We start from the raw sequence: 23,978 nt of genomic DNA on the forward strand, positions 1-23,978 counted from the left end.
TTCCAAATTCTAATTGTTATCCAAAATTCAGGAACCAACGGAACTTGGATAACACCTCTCACTTCACAAACCTGCTATCCTGGGTCTTGGTGAACTAAACACAACAGTTTTGGTGAAACAAAGTGTCTTACTTATGAAATATATTTGGCTGCTAATAATGAAGACTGGTGATAACAATGGCTTAAAAAGGAAGGAAGACGTTATTCTTACATGTAAAGGAAGTCTGAAGGTAGACATTCTAGGTCTGATGCTAGAAAGCCACAGTCAACAGGAACTCAGGCTCCTCTCTTTCTTTTCAACTCTCCAAATCTGTGGCTTTTTTTTTATCAAGGTTACTTCAAGTCCAATACAGCAGCTAAAGCTTCAGTTATCATATCCTCATTCTAGTAGGAAACAGGAGGAAGTGGGAAATCAAAAAGGGGTCTCACCAGCTATTTAGCTTTGGTTTAAGAAGGCTGTCAAGACTCACCCAACAGCTTTTCTATCTCATTGGCCAGAATTTAATCACAAAGTCACATCAAGCTGCAAGGGAGATGGAAATGCAAATTTTATCTGGGTACCTAGCCATGTCAATAAAATCTGAACTTTCTTGTTAAGGAAGAATATTGTCTAATACCCATCAGTCTCACCAAAATATATTATTAATGCCTTACAAATACATATGATCCAATATAATGAATGACTTTAGAACAATCCCTTTCCTAGAATTCATTGTATGACTGTTCCCATCATTAACATATAAAATGTTAGTTAATGCGCTAACATCCCTAAATAAAGCCACCACATGGACTTCGTCTTCCAATAAAAAACAGAATAGATGCACTGAAGCTTTAGTATAAAGTCTTTGTTATGGAAGTATACTTAATAAAAGGTTAATCCATTTTGGATTCCCATCAGGAAACTATGGTTTTCACACATCTCCAAAGGGTAGTTAAGGATGTAGGTGAAGAGGGCTTAATTCTCCCACAATCTTGCTCAGCTCCAGCTCCATCCATCCCCCAATTATTTGATATGAACTGTTTTCTCAAATTTATTTCACACACAGAAAAACACACACAAAGCACAAAACCGACTGCTAGGTAAGCTCAACTTCACAATCCCTTGCACTGCTTTCCAGCCAGACTGCAGATTTCAGCCCTAAATTCCTCTAATACAGAAATGTTGAAGTTGCCTGTGTTGCGACTACAAAAATACTTAAAAGGACATAGATGGTTGTCCCCCATCTTGGAATTAGTATTGGACAGGCTTTCTCACGTGTGCCACTAAAATGTTAGATGAGCTTTTAGGGGTTAATTAGAATCACTAGAAAAGACAGAGAAACAGGGAAAGAAAGAGAGAACACTTTCTTTCCAAAGGAGTCTGCAAATATTCCCATTAGCCATTTAAACCATCCTACCCACACAAAGACATTAGAGATAATGAGAATGAGGTTCAAGATCCCGTTGCTAAGGCACTTCTTCAAACCGGGGTGAAAATCCCACTATAAATAATGCATTAAAAAGCTGGGTGCTTTGTGTTTTCCTGCGCTTTGATTCCAATATGGATCCTTATCATTATAAACAGCTCTTTTGAACCTGAGTGTTCAGCTTCTTTCATTAGAAAGTGCGTAAGATTACTTCAGCCTAGATTTCACTCAGGGAGACTGACAAAGAGATATTATTTGCTGGAGCTGATCTTTAACCCAAACTATTCTGTTTCCTTGGTGATTCATTCAAACACAGAGCCCCACTGAAATGGAAGAATCTTCTGTAATATCCTCTACTGTGTTCAAAGTTTTTGCAATCTTGCCAGGTGTTTATTACAGATTGTTGGGGGTTATAATTACATGCATAAAAAAGTTGTTTAATGCTTAAGCCTTATTTTTTTATGACCAAAGTTTTCCTTTTTCTTATTTGATGCTGTATAACTCTAAGGAAATGTAAATAAGACAAAGCAGTTAGTGATACTGTGGTTTTATGGACCCATATAAGAAAACAAGGTGGATCAGTGGGTAAAGAAACCACCTGCAATGTGGAGACACAGGAGACGCAGGTTCAATCCTTGTGTTCGGGAGATCCCCAGGAGGAGGGCACGGCAACCCACTCCAGTATTCCTGCCTGGAGAATGCCGTGGGAGAAGCCTGACAGACTACAGTCCCCAGGGATACAAAGAGTCAGACATGACTGAAATGACTGAGCAGCACTCAGAACAAACCAACACTGGGTCAGTACTTTTCATGTTTGAAAATTCAGTATAGCTTTACTTGCCCTGTTTTTAATCACACTATTTTGAAACATACTGCATGTTTCATACTGTATGCTCTAAAACTATAGTACTGTGTTGAACTTAATTCCAACTAGCAGATATGAAGCCTAACATATGTTGAGCACCTAATATACATCAAAAGCTTTATAAAATCATATGTCCATGACAATCATGAGACATTGATATTGGCGTAACAGAAAAATGAGGTTCAAGTTAAAAATTTTGTTCAGGGACATATAGATTCTACATGGCTTTTTTTCTCCTAAAACAAGGTTTGTTCTTTAGGAAGTTCAGTTCAGTTCAGTTGCTCAGTCGTGTCCAACTCTTTGCAACCCCATGGACTGCAGCACGCCAGGCCTCCCTGTACATTACCAACACCTGGAGTTTACTCAAACTTATGTCCATTGCCTAGAGTTTATTCAAACTTATGTCCATTGAGTCGATGAGGCCGGCAACCATCTCATCCTCTGTTGTCCCCTTCTCCTCCCACCTTCAATCTTTCCCAGCATCAGGGTCTTTTCCAATGAGTCAGTTCTTCACATCAGGTGGACAATATACTGGAGTTTCGGCTTCAACGTCAGTCCTTCCAATGAATATTCAGGACTGATTTCCTTTAGGATGGACTGGTTGGATCTCCATGCAGTCAAGGGTCTCTCAAGAGTCTTCTCCAACAACACACTTCAAAAGCATCAATTCTTCGGTGCTCAGCTTTCCTAATAGTTCAACTCTCACATCCATACATGACTACTAGAAAAACCATAGCCTTGACTAGATGGACCTTGGTTGGCAAAGTAATGTCTCTGATTTTGAATATGCTGTCTAGGTTGGTCATAACTTTCCTTCCAAGAACTAAGCGTCTTTTAATTTCATGGCTGCAGTCACCATCTGCAGTGATTTTGGAGCCCCCAAAAATAAAGTCAGCCACTGTTTCCATTGTTTCCCCATCTGTTTGCCATGAAGTGATGGGACCAGATGCCATGATCTTAATTTTCTGAATGTTGAGTTTTAAACCAACTTTTTCACTCTTCTCTTTCATTTTCATCAAGAGTCTCTTTAGTTCTTCTTTGCTTTCCGCCATAAGGGTGATGTCATCTGCATATCTGCAGTAATTGATATTTCTCCCGCCAATCTTGATTCCAGCTTACACTTCATCCAGCACGGCATTTCTCATGATGTATCCTGCATGTTAGTTAAATAAGCAGGGTGACAATATACAGCCTTGATGTACTCCTTTCCTGATTTGGAACCAGTCTGTTGTTCCATGTCCAGTTCTAACTGTTGCTTCCTGACCTGCGTACAGGTTTCTCAAGAGGCAGGTCAGGTGGTCTCGTATTCCCATCTCTTGTAAAATTATCCACAGTTTGTTGTGATCCACACAGTCAAAGGCTTTGGTATAGTCAATAAAGCAGAAATAGATGTTTTTTTGGAACTCTCTTGCTTTTTCCATGATCCAGCGGATGTTGGCAATTTGATCTCTGGTTCCTCTGCCTTTTCTAAAACCAGCTTGAACATCAGGAAGTTAACAGTTTACATACTGTTGAAGCCTGGCTTGGAGAATTTTGAGCATTACTTTACTAACATGTGAGATGAGTGCAATTGTGTGGTAGTCTGAGCATTCTTTGGCATTGCCTTTCTTTGGGATTGGAATGAAAACTGACCTTTTCCAGTCCTGTGGCCATTGCTGTTTTCCAAATTTGCTGGCCCATTGAGTGCAGCACTTTCACAGCATCAACATTTTTTTTTTTAGGAAAGCCTAAAGCAAATGGTGCCGGAGAAGGCAATGGCACCCCATTCCAGTACTCTTGCCTGGACAATCCCATGGACGGAGGAGCCTGGTAGGCTGCAGTCCATGGGGTCGCTAAGAGTCGGACACAACTGAGAGACTTCACTTTCACTTTTCACTTTCATGCATTAGAGAAGGAAATGGCAACCCACTCCAGTGTTCTTGCCTGGAGAATCCCAGGGATGGGGCAGCCTGGTGGGCTGCCGTCTATGGGGTCACACAGAGTCGGACACGACTGAAGCGACTTAGCAGCAGCAGCAGCAGCAAAGCAAATAGTGCAGCTCTTTATAATAAACTATCTCACAAAGTGAAGAAGATATGCTTTCATCAAGTTTCTTATTCAGAGCCAAGGTAGATGAATGATGCTTTATGCTTTATTTGTATACCCAGCATATACAAACGCAGGGACTACACACGTTAATAATGTACACACCGTTTTCTCTTTCATTGTATAAAAACTTCATGGAGGATGTAACAGCTTATATGTCATTCTGTGACAACTGACCAGACAGATCTAGGTCAGAAGTCCTAAACTACTGGCAGATAGGTCAGCTATGACCCACAGTCATGGATTTTGGTTTGCTTTTGTTTTCTCACTTATTTGGGATTTAAAAAAATTTAGACGGGAACTTTATATAAAATCCCAATTTCTGAGTTTATTTGAAAATAAGAAGATTGGTTATCTGGGCCCAGACTCCCATGGAGCATCAGTCAGTTGAAACTGAGTAGTCGCAGCTCCCTTTTGATGGAGCCTGTGCTCCATCTGGGTCCTGCAGCCTCCATCTGTCAGTTTTATTCACTTATGTTATTTAACTGTCCTTGGGATGCTATGAGTTTGTGACTTCTAACTGAGGTTCTAAGCAGCTGCTCCACCAAATTTTAAAAAGCAGAAATTCTAAGATTGTCAAATCCAAGATGCATCTGCCCTCTTATAGTAATTGCATTTCATTCATAGAACAGTGTGTATTGGCTAAACCAGCCAACTTGGCCCAGGACAATTTGATACCTAAGCCAAGCAGGCTCAATCATATGCTCCCCTAGGAATCTGAAACTTAGAAACAACTATTTAATCTCTGCATGTGGCTAGAACTGTGACTGTCAATTGGGAAGGTTAAGGTGGCCATACTCTATCATTGAGTGCACAGAGAGCTCCCGTTAGGAAAGAGAGCAAAAAAGAGAGAAGCAGAAATGAAGCCAGGCTCTGTATCCTTATAATAAATCTTGTTATTTGCATACATTGTCTTAAATGGTTTCCGTCTCTTAGAAACATTTGCCCTAGTCTTGAAAGCTGCTGACTTCCTCTCTCTATGCTTCAATTTTCAATCTGAAAGTTAAAAAATAAAACCTGAGAATACATCATTCAGCCTGTCAGAGAGGATTATTTCAGTGCTCAAACAAGGCTATATGTTGTCTTTCAAAACATAAGTGTCAAAGCATTAGTCGCTCAGTCGTGTCTCACTCTTTGCAACCCCATGGACTGTAACCCACCAGGCTCCTCTGTTCATGGAATTCTTAAGGCAGGAATACTGGAGTGGGTTGCCATTCCCTTTTCCAGGGGTGGAGGGATCCCTTCTCGACCCCAGGATCGAACCTGGGTCTCTTGCATTGCATGAAGATTCTTTACTGTCTGAGTCACCAGGGAAGCCCCTTAAAACTTGAAACCGTTATACAAATCTAAGGGACTAGTATCATGACAGTTCTGATAAATGTTAAACAACTGCAGACGTAATTGATGAGAAAAGGTGGGAAAATATTCATGGTTAGAGCAGAGGATTCATATATATAAATAATAATAAGAATACATAATTTGACAGGGCCAACAATAAGGTGCCACTGTTTTATATCAGTTAGTTTCTAAAGAAAGAGGTAGCATTAGAGTATGCAATTTTTATAACTGTCTGAGTAGTCACTGCTGGAAACATAATTACCATAAAAATAAAGGTTTTTTAAAAGAAGAATCTTACAATACAGATTTTTCAAAAGAAAATTCATTAAATTGCATAAACTAAATGGAACTGTCTCCAAACAGTTGTTTTACTGAGTAGATATACAATCATTTTAATTACCAAAGAATCACACGGTTTGATAACTTAAAAGAACATCCCTGAGAAACTGCTCAGCACTCATATTTTGCAGTTCCACTGAGGATCAGTGACTTAGCAACATTCATTTCCACATGTAAAATGAAAATCATCAAGATTTTTTTTAAATTCCAGAAATGTTTACAGAACACAGTGATCATGATTATATCCCCAATTTCAGAAACAATGTAATGAATGAGAGGATAATTGAATGAGTGAGTAACAGATAAATGTGAGATGCAAAAAGCAACAAGATAAAGTCCTTGGACTAGATGGGCTAATAGGAAGACGGGTCAGTTCACATACATCTGTGACTACAGGAAAGAGTAAGAGAGGTGCTAGAACAGACACATGAAATGCTAAAGGTATTTGAAGACCTAAGACTCCTTACATATTAGAGATTGAAAAACGGCTTCTTGGAAGTTGATAGGACTCCAAAGGGTGGGTTAACTGTTGAAAGGTAGAGACAGTGGAAACTGGGCATATAGCTAGAGAGTGAGGGGTTGTCTTCCAGATTAGTAAACAGCAGAAGACAACATGTAATGGCCATAGGCCACTGGTAGGAAAGACACTGCAGAGAGCCTTGGGTGCCAAGATGAGGAGTCTGGCCCATGTTCTGCAGGCAGTGAGAGGCAGTGAAAATCAGCATGTGGGAGACTGACCAGTCAGAAAAGCACTTTAGGGAATGAACTTGACAATTGAGCGTGGATTTGTTCATGTAGGGCCGATATAGAAAATAAAGCAAGGTAAGAAGAGTAGAGCAACTAGACACACAAAAAAGGAATCCAAACAAACACAAAGGGAACCTAAAAATGGGTTCTGCTTTCAGAAGCAAAACCAGCTGAAATCTGTAAGAATTGGAAAATAATTGGATGTGACAAGTTGAAAGATATATAAGTGAGGGATTCCCTGATGGTTCAGTTGGTAAAGAATCTGCCTACAATGCAGGAGACCTGGGTTCAGTCCGGGGTCAGGAAGATCCCCTGGAGCAGGAAATGGTTACCCACTCCAGTATGCTTGCCTGAGAAATTCCTTGGCAGAGGAGCCTGGGAGGCTCCAGTCCATGGGGTCACAAGAGTTGGACATGACTTAGTCACTAGATAACAACTATGTTAATTTTGTATGTGATACCTGTGACGTGGTTATTATAAGCAAGGTCTCCTAGGTCTGGAGGCAGCTGTGTGGCAGGTTAGAAGGACCTGCTTTTAAGTGATGATATCACACCGAGAAGTACTGAAGTCTATAGAGTAGGGCTAGTTTGATGAAGATATAATTAATTCATTTTTCACAAATTTTGACAAATGAGGTAAAGATGACAGAGGAGTTAAAGGGTATTAGGCTTCTCCAGAGAAACAGAATCAACAGGATGTATGTATACATGAAAGGAGATATTTATTTTAAGCCAATGGCTTAGGCAATGGTGGAGACTTGACAAGTACAAAAATTTCTGATGAGATAATCCCACAGACTGGAGGTTCAGGGGGAAGTTTCCATATAAGTCCAAAGGCAGTCAGATTGGCAGAATTTCTTCTTGTTCTAGAGTTCAGTATTTGTTCTTATAAGGTCTTCAACTCATTGAATGAGGCCCAGCCACATTATGGAAGACTATCAGCTTTATCAAAGTCTACCTTCTTAAATGTTAATTTCATCCCCACAACATCCTCACAGTAACATCCAGACTAAAGTATGACAATAATACTCTGGATACTGTGGCCCAGCCAAGTTAAGAAGATCAGTTAAGCGCAGTGTTAAAGAAGAGAAAAAGGAGTATATCAAGAAGAAGCAATCATCAAGAGTATCAGAAGCCTCGGGCATCTATCGCGGACTGATGGCTGAATTACAACACTCCAAAATATATGTCTACATCCTAATTTTGGAACCTGTGAACGTTACTTTATTTGGAAAAGGGATCTTTGCAGATGCAATTAAGTTTACTGAAATGAAGAAATCATCCTGGATTATCTGCTGCTACTGCTGCTGCTGCTAAGCAGCTTCAGTCATGTCCAACTCTGTGCGACCCCAGAGACGGCAGCCCACCAGGCTCCCCTGTCCCTGGGATTCTCCAGGCAAGAACACTGGAGTGGGTTGCTATTTCCTTCTCCAATGCATGAAAGTGGAAAGTGAAAAGTGAAAGTGAAGTCGCTCAGTTGTGTCCGACTCTTAGTGACCCCATGGACGGCAGCCTACCAGGCTCCTCCATCCATGGGATTTTCCAGGCAAGAGTACTGGAGTGGGGTGCCATTGCCTTCTCCGTGGATTTTCTGAGTGGGTCTTAAATCGAATGGCAGGTGTCCTTATGAAAGTAAAGCAGGGGAAGATTTGATACCCCAGAGGAGGAGGAAAGCAATGTGACCACAGAGGCAGAGATTAGAGTGCTGCTGCTGCTGCTGCTAAGTCGCTTCAGTCGTGTCCGACTCTGTGCGACCCCATAGACGGAAGCCCACCAGGCTCCCCCGTCCCCGGGATTCTCCAGGCAAGAACACTGGAGTGGGTTGCCATTTCCTACTCCAGAGATTAGAGTGATGGGGCCACAAATCAAGAAATGCCACCAGCCACCAAAAGCTGGACAAAGTAAGGAAAGATTCTCCCTTAGAGTCTCAAGAGGGATAGCAGCTATGATTTTGGACTTCTGGCCTTTAAAACTGTGACAGAATAAATTTCTGCTGTGTAAGGCCATCTACTTTGTGCTAACTTGTTAATTAGTAGCTATAGGAAACTGATAAAAATATCTGAGAATAATACAATTGATTTTGCTAACAAGAAGGAAGACATGATGGATGAATGGATAAACAAAACATGGTATAATACACACACTAAAATATTGTCTAGCCTTTAAAAGGAAGGAATTCTACATGCTACACATGGATGAAATGAGGACAGTTTGGTAAGTGAAATAAGCCAATCACAAAAAGACAGCTACTGTATGATTCCAATTATATGAGGTACTAAGAATAGTCAAACTCATAGAGACAGACATAGAATGATATTAGCCAGGGCCTAGAGGTTGAGTTGGAATGGAAAGTTATTTAATGTTGATACTAAGTTTTAATTTTGCAACAGGCAAAAAATTTTGGTGATTGGTTGCATAACAGGCGACTGTATTTAACATGACTGAATCGAACATTTAAAAATCGTTAAGATGGTAAATTTTATGTGTATTTTATCACGATTTTTTAAAAAAGATAAGGTGAGAAGTCATGTAATTGGTATCACATTAAAGATGCAAGCAAGAGAGATTAACCAAACAAACAAGATTTCTATCATAATCTAGTCTCTTAAATAGGTAAAATACAAGAACCACTAGCACTCTACATACTCAATAAACCGTTTCTCTAAAGTTAGTACAATAACCTAACCTGAAATGAACATCAGACATAACAAATTATGAAATTTAAGTGTGCTGTCAATAGTGACCAGAAACATTTTCATAAAACAACATCCGATGAAGGCATCAAGAATCCATTTGCTAAGGAAATTATCTGGCTACATGTAGAAATGCTGATGGACAGTTTAAAAAAAAAACATTTTGGTCATGCTGTTCACATCTTAACAAACATCTTCCCTCCTCAGATTTCCTGTTTTGCTAGAGGAATTTTGTTGTTTCATAAACAATGCAGACAAGTCCCTTGCAGTTTTAACTCAAACTACTGTACTGGCAGAAAAAAAAGCATTATCTGGCAGATGCTGCGGTGGTCTTATCCAACCTACCTGGACTTTCCTCCTCTTCAGGGTTGAATATACAGGGATCTTTTCTAAGGATCAACATGGGAAAATTAATTTTTCTCATCTGTACATTTGAGTAATGTCAACCTCCTTAAGCAATTTTCCCTACTCACCAGAACATGAGTCAGTCAACAAATTGCAGAGGCACTCTCTGTGCTCAACAATGCTGTGAAAACTGGTAAATCAGGGTGAACTGTCATGTCAGGAAGAATTTGGTTAGAATGGAACTCCTCCTTACGGTTCTTAAATCCAAACAAGTTATAAAGCTCAGATTAAATTTTGGTTATTCCAAAATATGAAGATGTGTTTGAGAAATAGAGCCTAAAAAACAAGGAACAGAACACAGCAATCTTTTTTTTTGCTGTGAACCCCATTAAGAAAAGCAATTACCTACCTGCTAATTAAAAATATGTCACATTTCAAAAGTGATTTTGTTAACTTGTCCTTATATTATTGGTCTGTACAAAGTATTTGTTGATAATCAGATTGTACATTTTTATACTTGTCAGTTCAAGGCCCTAAAAACAAAACACCAAGCTTTCTACCTAGAAAATTATAATCCAGGAGTTCTAGAAAAGTAGTACAAAAATAACTACCAAGATTATCCTTAGAGGGATTTCCCTGGTGGTTCAATGGAGAAAAATCTGCCTGCCAATACTGGTGAAAGGGGTTCCATCCCTGTCCAAGAAGGTTCTGCATGCTGTGGGCAACTACAGCCTGCACAGCACATCTACTGAGCTCACACTCTAGAGCCCACGAGCCACAGCTACTGGAGCCTGAGCACCCTAGAGCACGCATGCTGCAACTACTGAAGCCCATGCGCCTTAAAGCCTGTGCTTCGCAGCAAGAGAAGCCACCACAATGAGAAGGCTGTGCACCCCAACTAAGCTACGTGTAGGGTCCCCCCCCAACACACACACACAGAGTTAGAGAAAGCCCATGGGCAGCAACAAAGACCCAGTGCAGCCAGAAATTTAGACAATAAATAAATTATCCTTAGAAATGGAAACACATGCTTATAAAAGCACAGAATGGAAAATAGTTTTTAATAATATGCTACAACTTTATCCTCACAAATGAATCTTGAATAATTACCTGATTGAAGACTAAAGGACCAATAGAAAGCAGAGCAGTGTTAGTTTGGAATGATGGAACTGACCACAGAGGAGTACTCAAATCAGCTAATTTTACTTTCAGTGGCTGTTTCTTTTTGGAATGAAGAGAAAGGAAAACCTTGTCTCTAAATGGGCCCAACTAAAGAAAGAAAAGGTTTAAGTCTGAAATTAATTTAAAAGCCTTTCAAATTTTGATGGGAAACTGCCTATCCTTTTTAAAAAATCGGGAGGAGCGGGACCCTTTACATTAAATTGTACACACAGCAGAAGAGTAAACCAAGAAGGATATCTTGCACATCTTTTTAAAGCTGAAAACTTGTGTTCAGTAAAATGTTCGTTTCCGGTTTTGAGCATCCTTTTGCTGAACCAGTGAAAGGCGTTGGCAGGGCAGACCCCAGAAGGGAAAGCTATCTTGCCAGCCCTGTGGTGCTTCACGGTGGTGGAGCCGGAGAAGCGGCGGCAAACACCGGGGACAGTGACCCTAGGCAGAAAGCTGGAGTAGCTGGAGTTGAGGGCCGAAGGTATGGACCTGCAGTCCCGCAGCTGGGAGACAGTCCGGGTGACCGGAGGCGGCGGGAGCGCTGGGGGCGCGCAAGGACGCCGGGGGCCTAGCGGGGCGGGGCGGCGGTGGGTCGCAGGCCGATGACGCGCCGGGGCCGGCGGAGGAGCGGCCACTTCCTGGAGCCGCCGTCCGGGGCCGCTCGCTGCACTCAGCGCTGGAGCCGGGAGCTCGCGGCCGCCGCCATGTCCCACCAGACCGGCATCCAAGGTAACGGCGCCGGCGCTGCCCTTGGGGAAGGGGCTCCCCGGAGGCCCCGGGCAGGCCGGGCGGGGCCGGAGTCGGGCCCGAAGCACTGGTAATGTGTGTCGGGGGCGAGCCGGGCCTCTGAGTCTCTCTGCGCTCCCGTGTCCCGGGCGCTCTCGGCCTGCCTCCCTCCCTTCCCGGGCCCGGCCGCCGCCACGTTGCGGACGGACCCGAAATTCGCCGGAGCGAAGGAAGTGGGTCCGGCGGCGGCCGGGGTGAAGGGGGCGTGCCTGCAGCCGCAGCCGACCTTAACACAACTTTAACGGGTTGGGAAGACCTGGAGACGTGAAGGCGATCGGGGTCCTTTTATTGTCAAGAGACAGGCGAATTTTCTTTTTCACGATCCAGAAGAGTTGTTATGTTATTTGAATTATAAAAAGAAAGATGCGGAATCTTTTTCATTTCTACTAAGAATGCTTCCCAAACTCTTCCGCGCTTTCTTCCAAAATGGGAACATCAGCACCGTTGTATGTATCCTAAGTAGGAGGTGTCTTGGTCGTTCTTAGGTACTCCTCGGGGAACTGAAAAGTCTGATCTGTGTCGCATCGTATAATTATCCCATTCAGGCAGTTGAATGTGCAATTTTAATTGACCTGTGTTAATTCATGGTTTGCGAATGGGCAGTCTGAAAGCTCTCACCTCATCAGAATCAAATAATATGTCCCGGGGTTACTCGCGATCACTTAACGAGTTCTAGTATAAACACAAGATCTTCCTGTTAATAGACAACGAATCTTTTCCCCAGATGAACATCTAATTGTGTTTTGTTCATAAGTCTTTGACACCACCCCATACCTCCTCCTGCACACACAAAGAAAAGCAAAATAGTCTCGAATCTGAAAGCACTCTTTTGTTAGCGTTAGTTTTGATGCATGGATATCTAATTATTGACTTTGATGCTTGAGTCTAATAACAAGCACTATTAAAAGTGGTTCTTGCTGTCAATATACACCCCAAGAACAAAATCAGAACGAAATTGAAGTTTTAATAGCGCAAGGGATAGGTTATTAAGTATACATTTGCTCAGTGAGATTACTCCAGCTTTTTGAGAAATACTAGTCAGAAAAGTGTGATCAGAAGTATAAACTTGAAGGAATTTTATTGACTTCAATCAGGATAGGGCATTTGACATTTATTGTCATCTTTAAACATGAAAATGTAGAAAATGAATTGATGAAGAGAGTGTTTTTATTTATCGTAAACTTGAAATTGGACCAGAAGAGAATGAAAGCAGATTTTCAGCATTTTCAAACAATCAGTAAAGGTATTTCTCAGATTTGTAATTTGTTCATTACTGGGTTTGAGAAACTTTAATATATTCATTCCCAATTCTAACGTAGCTAGGACAGGTTAGAATTAATATACTTTTAAAACATACTTATGTCTCTTAGCTGTATATGGGGCTTCCCTGGTGGCTCAGTGGTAAAGAACCGACCTGCCAGTGCAGGAGATGCAGGTTTGATCCCTGGTTGGGGAAGATTCCCTGGAGAAGGGAATGGCAACCCGCTCTGGTATGGTGCCTGGCGGGCTACAGTACGGGGGATCGCAGAAGAGTTGGACATGCATGACTTAGCAACTGAACAACAACAACAGCAAAAGCCATTTTTCAGTGTCTGGTATACCTTTTAAGTTTTATAATTTAAATGACTGTTAATAAGAAAATATTGCATACTCAAGATTTTTTCTTTGTATTATATTTCATGTTTTCCTTATTCAATTAGCATTATTATTGTAGCATTAGAAAGTATTAATGCATAAATATTACTTTTCTGTATCTTTTTGCACAGCAAGTGAAGACGTTAAAGATATTTTTGCCAGAGCAAGAAATGGAAAATACAGACTTCTGAAGATATCTATTGAAAATGGTTAGTTAAACATTTTTTGTTCTTGAATTATTGGGTGTTATGTAAAGCTAAGTCATTGTCAGTGATTTGGACTATTAATAAATGTGAAGCGGGTTGAAAGCTTGCCTTTAGTTAACCTGTATCCTCTATATTTTGGGCATTTCCTAAAGGCCCTTGCTTACCTTCTGAATTCTGTAGTTGACTATCAGGGAAACAAAAAGATGTTGGTTTTGGTGTGACATCTTTCTCTTTCACTTTTTTGAGTCTCAGTTTCTGTAATGCAGTCTGTATCTAATGTCAGTGCTTGCATCTCTGGAATGAAAATCAGTAACAGGCGATTATCTGAAAAATAAACAGTTATTTGTGAATTATTTTTCAATAAAGTTAGTTTGAAGTAGAAGGAAAGGATTTTAAACTGCCTGTTTTTTCAACTTGATTGTAATGTTTGTTGAGAAATGATTCCCTTTTCTTGTTATGGGAAACAGTTCTGAGAATATAATAAACTGTAAATTGAGCCTTTCAAAATAAAGCTGAAAGCAGGGAAATTAATTGGGTGGGAGAGTCTTTTAATTTGGCTGGTTTGAGTGTGAATAATTAAATTATAATTACTTAATCTCAAATGAATATGTTAAAACATCCCATTGGCCTAATTTCTTAATTACCTTGAAATATTTTGCTTTGGAAAAATATCTTGTTCTTTCATAAACTGGAAGTAAATCTAATTTGGTTTCCAGTTTCTCTTATATGTTAAAAATACTAAAATAGTTTGAAAAATATGCAGTTCTGCATATGTTAACACACTCAATGAGAATAAACATATACTGTAAAGTAGCCTGTTTTAGAACTATTGAACTAAAATTTTAAGTGTTATCACTTTCTAATTGACTTAGGTAAGTAAAATGGAAAAGTTGGTATAACACATCTCTACAACAGAAAAATCACTATTTTGTCTGTCACTTATCCTGTTTTTTGTTTTGAGAAAAAATTTTAAATAAGGAAATTATGAAGAATAAATGACAAATACTTCCATCCCTTCTTAAATTAATAACTGCTAACATTTTTTCAATTTGCTTCAAACCTTTGTAATTTGATGTTGAAACAACTGTACTTTCCAACCTTCTCCTGAGGAAACTATATTAGGAACTTTTTTTGTATGTACAATCCCTAAATAACATGTAGTGCTGTTTTTGAGATTTTAAGTTCATATGAGCTGATGTCTTTTTCTGCATCATTCCTTTTTCTGTAAATATTTTTATAATTAGTTTTGATAGAGGTGAGGTGAGGTGAGGTGAGGTGAGGTGAAGTCGCTCAGTTGTGTCCGACTCATTGCGATCCCATGGACTGTAACCTATGAGGCTTCTCCGTCCATGGGATTCTCCAGGCAAGAATACTGGAGTGGATTGCCATTTCCTCCTCCAGGGGATCTTCCCGACCCAGACGCTTTAACCTCTGAGCCACCAGGGAAGCCCCTTTGATAGAGGCTCATTAATTCTTTTTAAATATGAATAGAATTTTATCATGACTGCCACATATTTTATGTCCCTTCTCTTATTGATGAACATGTGGGCTATTTTCAGTTTCCACTGTTATTTTATGGTGCTGCAGTGAATACCTTTGTATATATGTGCAAGAGTTTCTCTATGCAGAATACAGTCTTGATTCTCCCAGTAATGTCTCAAGGTGACTGTACCAATTTATGCTTGTGGACAGATTTTTAAATTTGTAATACTATGGCCAAGTAGGAGCTAAACCTGTTTTTATTTAGTATTTCTTAACTGTGCAATTCAATGTTAATTTCAGAAATTACACCTTTGAGTGGTTGGATGCTTAGTTAAATACATTTTGTTGATACTTTATAACAAACATTTGGAAAATAGACTATAACTACCGTTTCTTCAACCATCTAGCTCAGCTATTTATAATCATTTTTGTATGTTCCTTTCTTGTGTTTTTCATAACATTATTTTACCTGTCCTGGTCATAATTTTTACTTTTTAATACTACTTTATATTATATTTTTGTATATACTAATATTTTATTATATACTCCTATATATTGTATTGTTACAGCCAAGGTCCTTTTCATATATTGATGTGAATAGAGCAATTAATAATTACATATTAATTTATTCTTCTGTTCTTCATTATTCCACCATTTGGTATTTCAAACCATTTATGTGTCTTCAAAATTGTTCTTCACAGAGAAACTTGTGATTGGGTCATGTAGGAAGCCTTCAGATTCCTGGGATCAGGATTATGATTCTTTTGTTTTACCCCTGTTGGAGGACAAACAACCGTGCTATGTATTATTCAGGTTAGATTCTCAGAATGCCCAGGGATATGAATGGATATTCATTGCGTGGTCTCCTGATCATTCTCATGTAAGTAATTTTTTGGTAACTTGTTTAACATTAAATGGAGAAGGAAATGGCAACCCACTCCAGTATTCTTGTTTGGAAAATCCCATGGACTGAGAAGCCTGGTTGGCTATAGTCCTTGGGGTCTCAAAGAGTTGGAGACGACTGACTTCACTTCCACTTTCACTTTAACATTAAAAGCTAAAAAAATTTTTTCTGAAATATTCCTAGGCCAAGAAAAAGTTAGGAACCAATAGTCTTTTTCATAGAAGGGAATGACGATGGAAAAAAATCCTTGGATTGGTAATGTAGAACCAAGGATAATTTACCGAGATTCAGAAATCTTGACCTTGATTGAAATCAGAATAATTATTATTGATTTTAAATTTAAAAATTTGTGGCTATTATAAATGACTTTCTGGACCTCTGAAGAATAAAGGTTACTATTTTGCTCTGATCGTAATAAATAATTTTTACAGAACTAACTGAGCATTATATGAAATATTCTTAATAGCTACCATTCAGGTGATGAGCATACATACAAGTAAGTATTTCTTTTAGGAAAGTTGAGTGATGGTGGTTTAGTCACTAAGTCACGTCCGACTCTTGGACTCTTGCTACCCATTGACTGTAGCCAGCCAGGCTCCTCTGTCTATAGGGATTCTCTAGGCAAGACTACTGGAGTGGTTTGCCATTCCCTTCTCCAGGGGATCTTCCTGACCCAGGGATCGAACCTAGGTCTCCTGCATTGCAGGCAGATTCTTTACCAACTGAGCTATGAGGGAAGCCCTTAAGTGATAGAACAAAAAAAAAATATGGATACAATCCAATATTTTAAAGACTTAATTCTTTCTTCTTATAGAAAAATAATAATTTTTAAAGTTTTGTAGATATCATTCTCAAAAGTCATCCCCTCCTATTTAACTCTATATATCTTGTCTGAAAGAAATATTGGATTTGACAGTGCAAAATTATGAAATGATTTCTACTGGTTGGCAGTTATCTTTAGTAGTTTCCCGTAGATGCTATAAATATCAGACTCCTTAATAATAGTATATTTTATAATTCTTTTCATCTTTGTCCCTCATAGAATGTTTTATGCCATAGTTATGCCATGAATATTTGATTTTTAATCAGTAATATCTCACCTAGACTTGCTTTGAGTAGAGTGTCACTATCAAGATTACTTTATTTCAATGACTTTAAAGTAGTGTTTTAAGTAGCTTCTTTTAATTCTTGAACTCATTTCATACTTTGAAAAAATGAAGAATTTTTTAAAATTTAGCTTTTTCTACTTTTTGAAAAATGACTTATAAGTTGAGATCTACCTTAGTAGCTATTGATGTTTTAGATGCCAATGTTATGATGCCTATCTGTATACGCACATTTTAGCATGTTACACTTGATGGACTTTGTCATAGTTTGTTTTTAATGTGCTTGACGGTTTTAAAACATTCATTAAATGCTATTTTTGTAATGATAGTCTTCACCTGTAAACTTACAAGTAAACTTTCACAATTACTAGGTTCGTCAAAAAATGTTGTATGCAGCAACAAGAGCAACTCTGAAAAAGGAGTTTGGAGGTGGCCACATTAAAGATGAAGTGTTTGGAACAGTAAAGGTACAAAACTTATATTATATATGGAGTCTGTGTGTTGCAGTTAAAACACTTAAAGAACTTCTAGGTAATGGAGTAATTAATGTGAATTCTGATTGGTAAATCTGTAAACGTAAGAATAAGAGGAAACATTTCATATGATATGCATATTAACTGAAACATACAATACTCACCCTTTAAAAATATGTTGACACCTCAGTCTTCAAATGCTAGAATCTCTCTTAGAGATAATTTAGTTCAACCCCTCATTTAGTTCAACCTTTTAATTTAAGGATGAGTTAATAGGCTCAGAAAATGAGAGACTACTTAAAAGAAACAGTGGTTTTTAGGTATTTTGGACATTAATACTCATAATATGGAAGCAATAACTATTTTATTTAGAATATTGAAAGGTAAATTGATGATTGGGGTAATTGTTGATTAATATGTATGTTAAGATTAAGAATTTACTTCATTATAAAATTTGTATGGTAAATACATGTATTTGTACATATACCCCCACATTCAGAAAATTACAGTTTATTTTTTGAACAAATTTTTTGTTTTGTATTCAGAGCTTTTATTGTGATTCAGTGACTATTACATTCTGATGGGTAGAGCACAAGAATGGGAATGCTTTGCTTATTCACATTAGTTGTGAAGTGGTCTGGTTTCTCAATTCTAGTTTCAGTCTTCCAAACCACAAAATGTTGATGAGAAGTAAATTTATTTGAAGTAATTTTTCTTTTAAATAAGAACTATAATTATTTTCTATAAATAATTATAGTACAGAATTCATAATCTGAGGATGCTGATTATTAAATAATTGTGGGGAAGGCTTCCCCAGAAGGTTAGTAGTAATTGTCCTGTAGACTTGAAGCACAATTAGGTTCATCATGTGTCTGGCATTACCACCACCACCTCATACAAAAGAGTAGTAATTATAAAGCTTTAGGAAATGAAGCATAGCTACTCCCCTTAAAACTTTTTGAAAACTGTAGAATAAAATATTTTTAAAAATAGAGAAGTAGTAAGATTCTTGTTACCATTTATTTTCAATTAAAATATTTTTTTGTTAAATTAATAATTTTGTTTTTCCTAAAGTAGCCTGACAACTAGTAACAGTCAATTGCTGTGCTTACAGGAAGATGTATCATTACATGGGTATAAAAAATATTTGCTGTCACAGTCTTCTCCTGCCCCGCTGACTGCAGCTGAGGAAGAATTACGACAAATTAAAATTAATGAGGTATGTTACCATTTTGAAATCTTGCAAGATTTTAAGTGCTTAAAAGTATTGTAATTTTTAATTAATAGATGAAGAGGTAACTGGAGAATAAATAAGTTGAATAGCTAACATTCTGTTCCATTTAGAGACAAGACCGTGTTCAATGTGTTTTTAGGAAAAACTTGGAAGTAAATATTAAACTTCATGTCAATTTCATAAATAGCTTTCTCCTGTCTTTATAATATATGGGTTAGATTAGTAATCCTCCTGTTAGAAGTACAGCTGTTCTTAATTTTATACTTTGAATTCTAAATAAATGGGAAAAGTATATGTTACTTACATAGTGTGAGGGATATGATATCTAATAAGGTTGCCTGAGGAAGGTTTGTTTCGTTATTTCAGAGAATACTAATGGCTAAAGAGAGTAAAACGTATATGCTATAGTGTGTTTAGGATTCTAGAGGCTCTGTAAGTTGTCTGTGGGCACTGCCTGGATGGGTGTGTGCACATACATATATATACATATATAGGAGATGGTTATATGAGTACTTGTTTAGCATATGACTCAATAAATTTCATCCATATTATAGTTTATCATTTCTAATGTATTTATTGCAGCTATAGGTACTGTATTTCTACTGGAATTTTACAGAAAAGAACAAGTAGCAGAAACTACTGTTCACTTCTCTGAGTAACAGACTAATAAGAATCAGTCTGGAAAATGAATATTATTTATATTGACCTGATAGCAAGGATCTATCATTATTTTAACTCAAGTTATTGGAGTATGGATTTTTACGTGATTTTTTTTTTTAACAAGTTTGATAGTTTGTTTTATTCCTTGCAATCAGAACCCAGAGGATCTTATTGGGGTATGCATTTGCATATGTTCTGTAATGTTTTCATTATCCAATGCCATTTATGCTGTAGAATCTCCATTCATTTTTTTTTTAAGTAAACTTTCAATTTTGACTTTGTTGCAGTACTGCAAATGAGACCCTATACTAAAATATCTTTTATTGAGTATGAAAGTCTTAAATATGTGCATTGAAAGCTTTCTTGAAGTACTCTTCTTCCAAAACGTGCACACCCGTGTTCTTAGGAATGAAAGCTCTTAAGTCTGGAACTTCTGCAGTAGTATAATTTGTTGAGCTATGTTGTCTTTGTATATTGTTTGTACTCCTTTCAACTCTGCATGGTGTTTGTGTTGCACTTTATGTCTAGAGGAACAAAGTTCTATACATACTATATTTATATCACAGTGTTCATAAGTTTTATCAAGTAAAATATCATAATTAAAAGTATAATCTGAAGATACTTCAAAGAGCTTGTGTATAGCTCATGGCAGTTGTGCCAAACCAAACATATAAACAAAGTCCTGCTAACATTGCACACTCACTCAGATGTTCACTTTTGGCATTTTCATCAAAATGTGGCATACAGTCTGCATGTTGACAAAGTGCTAGCAGAACCTGAAACAAATGTGAACAATTTGCCTTTTAAGTTCATAGTGTTTTAAGTGTTACTTTTAATTATATTTAAATGGGCAGAATTAATTATATTAAAAGGGTGGAATGGCACTCTGTAGAGTTTACGTTTTCTTTGCCATCTGACACTGCTTAATGCTAAAATTCATCAGTAAATTGAATCTGTCATACTAGGTACAAACTGACGTGAGTGTGGACGCTAAGCATCAAACACTTCAAGGAGTAGCATTTCCTATTTCTCAAGAAGCTTTTCAAGCTTTGGAAAAATTGAATAACAGACAGCTGAACTATGTGCAGTTGGTAAGAGACATACGATTTTTATGAAGTGGCTTCTCTCTTCGGGACCTTTGGCTTATATTAATATAAGGTTTGTTTTTAATGGATTTTAAGTGTTTATTTTTTATTCATTGTTTTTAAACTTACAAAAGCAAATATATTCAGTGGAAAAAGTGAAACTATGTAACTTTCCCCTTATCTCTTTGTTTTTTTAATTATAAATTTTAAATTTCTGTGTATCTATTTTAATAACTATTTTGTTTCTATTGACAGGAAATAGATATAAAAAATGAAATTATAATTTTGGCCAACACAATAAATACAGAACTAAAAGATTTGCCAAAGAGGATTCCCAAAGATGCAGCACGTTATCATTTCTTTCTGTATAAACATTCTCATGAAGGAGACTATTTGGAGTCTATAGGTATATGGTACTTTTTTTTTTTTTTTAACATGTTGCTCTTTGTTTGCTGATTGGCATTTCATCACTATATTCTTGCTTATTTCTTGACCAGAGGGCTTAATTGTAGTTTTACAAGATTTAGTATTTGCTTTAATTGATATGCTAATTGGATTTATTATTATTTTAATTTACAGTTTTTATTTATTCAATGCCTGGATACACATGCAGTATAAGAGAACGAATGCTGTATTCTAGCTGCAAGAGCCCTCTGCTAGAGATTGTAGAAAGACAACTACAAATGGATGTCATTAGAAAGGTAATTACCTAATTATTTATCTAATTTATTTTACCTAATTTATCTTATTAATACATTTAATACCTATTTAAAATTCTTCAATTTTTATTACATTTTTATTGTTTTTCATGTAATTCATGATGTACTGTAATTTGTAAATGAAAAGGTTTTTTTTTTTTCCCTTGTTCTCATCATGAATCCTTAGGAAATTCTCTTAAGTGCTTGGGGATGATCTATTATGATCCCAGCCTCCCTGTAGATCTAATGTTTAGCCACAAGGTACATGTGGCTATTTAAATATAAATAAAAATTAAATGAGATTTAAATTTCAGTTCCTTAAAAGCACTAGCCACCTTTCAGATGCTCATTTTAGCTACATGTGACCAATGGCACTGTATTTGGTGCAGAATTTTGAGGGTAAGTCCACATTGCAGAAAGTTCTGTTGGACAGTGCTACTAAAGCTGCTTATTTCTTATTTTCTCAAGACTTTATTAGTAAGAAACCACAGTCTTCATTTATAACTGAGTCATGGGGTGTTGAGAATCTTTCCAGTTGTTAGGAAAGAGTATGAGCATAACATAAATTTGGGGAACTAAGTTACAAGTTCTCTTAAATGCAGGTGAGTCATGGGGAAACATATGGTTTATTAAACATATGGTCATTCTTGACCTCTTCAACTCCTAAAACACAGGTCTTTACAAATTACCAGTGTTTTAGGTACTGAGCATTTTAAGAGCTTTTGAAGTTCTTAAGAATCACCTATAGCAGGCTCACTTTTTCTACCAGAAGACCAGATAGTATTTTAGGCTTTGCCAGACCACATATGGTCTTTTTCACATATTCTTGTTTTATTATTTTGTTTTTTACAACCCTTTAGAAATGTAGAACACACTCTTAGCTTGAACAAGATTTGTTCTGCAGGCCACAGTTTGCCAGCCTGTGTAACAGAGTGATTTCAAGTGACCCAAGTGATGAAGGCTTCATTAGTAATGTTTCTGGAAAATATAGTGTACTAAAGCAGAACAACTTAAGAATATAGTGATGATTCCTACTATACTACTTTTAAACATTAGTTAAACTGGAGAAGAAAGAACCAAACAGAAAATAAATATAGCGGATTATATATTAAAGCAAGTCCATTTAGCTCCCACCTCTTCCTCCCAAAAAAGATTCAAGTGAACTATTTTCATATGGTCTCGGGATCTTTCTTGCTGGAATGGGTATTATGTATTTATCTGTGAGCATTCACACCTGCAAACGTTGTTTGTATTAGGTTTTGAATGTTGTGTTTTTTCATACTGCATTACACTTTGCTAATTTCACCTCTTACAGATCGAGATAGACAATGGGGATGAGTTGACTGCAGACTTCCTTTATGAAGAAGTACATCCCAAGCAGCATGCACATAAACAAAGTTTTGCAAAACCAAAAGGCCCTTCAGGAAAAAGAGGAATTCGAAGAATAATTAGGGGTCCAGCTGAAACTGAAGCTACTACTGAATAAAAGTATTATAATACTAGTTTTTTAAAAGTCCAGCTTTTAGTACAGGAGAACTGAAATCATTCCATGTTAATATATAGTAGAGGGAAAAATTGTACTTTTTGAAAATTAGCACTTTTCACTTCTCTATGTTTATAAAATTAATGTTAAAGAAGACTTATGATTTCTGAGTTAAATCTAGAAAAGAGTTCAATATAATGATGTTTAATTTCATCACAGTTTTCACAGGGTGATTATTCCACACTTTTCATATAATTCTTAAAATTTTATACAGTTGGGCCGATTCCAGAAAAGGCTAATGTCTAAAAGTAAAATACAAGTCTTATTACTGTTTGGTGATACATCTTTTTTTTTTTAAGGGAGAAAGACCTTAAAATATTCATTCCACTTAATGAATATGTTAAGGACCAGGTTAGGTTATTTTCTAAGCTGAAAACTTCATGTGCCTAGGAAAAAGTGGAAAGTTGCTTGCTCTGAAGAGCAGTGCTCACTCAGACTGTGGGATCATATCTGCAATGTTTAGACAGTGCTTTATTGCAGCAGTCTTTTCTATTTGACTTTCTGGTTTTTTAAATGGCTTTAAAATTGCAGAAGATCAGCTCACTCTGAAACCTTAAAGGTACTAGATATTTTCTATACTATAGGACTTTTGATGATGTTGAAAGACATGTTTAAACAACTTTAGTACATTCTCATTCTAGTGCTATAAAATTTTTTCCATTTCAAAAACAAGTCATTTCATTATATGTAGTGTGAGGCAAAATATTTATGTTTAATTGAACATCAAGTTAATATTCAAAAGAAAACAAAATTGATGTCAACAATATTGAAAACATTTTAAACATCACAATTGATTTGTCTAAAACCGTACACTAACAGGCAAATTGTTCTTTATCACTTTTGAATGAATGTTCAGATTTAATAAAATTATTTTAAAGTCCTGGTACTCATCAGCCTAACACAGATTAAGAATATGTTTCAGTTTATATCATATTTCAAAACACATTTAACTGTTTTCTAAAGCTTTACATTTTTAGTTAACAACCTCCAGAGATTTTGAGCCTCATTTTCTTCAATACTTGAAACAGAGGGAGCTAGAACACTTCATCGTGTGTAATCTGATAAACCTGCTGCAAGAGCCATAATTTTGAGGACTTTTCTAAGTGAATTGTGGGGATCCAGGATTTAGAATTTCTTGATCTAAACTTTATGATGCATAAAGCAAATACCAGACATGCCC

The 23,978-nt window shown here is 37.2% G+C and overlaps 1 protein-coding gene across 1 annotated transcript; it reads left to right on the forward strand.

Moving 5' to 3' along the window:
• The first annotated feature begins 11,588 nt into the window (after positions 1–11,588).
• Positions 11,589–22,741, forward strand: TWF1 (twinfilin actin binding protein 1). The gene is made up of 9 exons (XM_052640848.1): positions 11,589–11,715; positions 13,539–13,616; positions 15,797–15,975; positions 17,477–17,572; positions 18,693–18,797; positions 20,438–20,563; positions 20,813–20,963; positions 21,137–21,258; positions 22,571–22,741. Exons 1-9 carry the CDS (start codon positions 11,589–11,591, stop codon positions 22,739–22,741), a joined length of 1,155 nt encoding a protein of 384 aa, XP_052496808.1.
• Positions 22,742–23,978: the final 1,237 nt, after the last annotated feature.

This window comes from Budorcas taxicolor, chromosome 5 (assembly GCF_023091745.1).
Source record: "Budorcas taxicolor isolate Tak-1 chromosome 5, Takin1.1, whole genome shotgun sequence".
NCBI classification, from domain to species: Eukaryota; Metazoa; Chordata; class Mammalia; order Artiodactyla; family Bovidae; genus Budorcas; species Budorcas taxicolor.

Bases quoted from the DNA above. Each gene is read 5' to 3' on its own strand.
- TWF1 (XM_052640848.1), top strand. From the start codon at position 11,589: ATGACGCGCCGGGGCCGGCGGAGGAGCGGCCACTTCCTGGAGCCGCCG. The intron at 15,976-17,476 runs GTAAGTAATTTT...CACAATTACTAG, and splicing joins GGTCTCCTGATCATTCTCAT to GTTCGTCAAAAAATGTTGTA. The intron at 20,964-21,136 runs GTATATGGTACT...TTTAATTTACAG, and splicing joins AGACTATTTGGAGTCTATAG to TTTTTATTTATTCAATGCCT.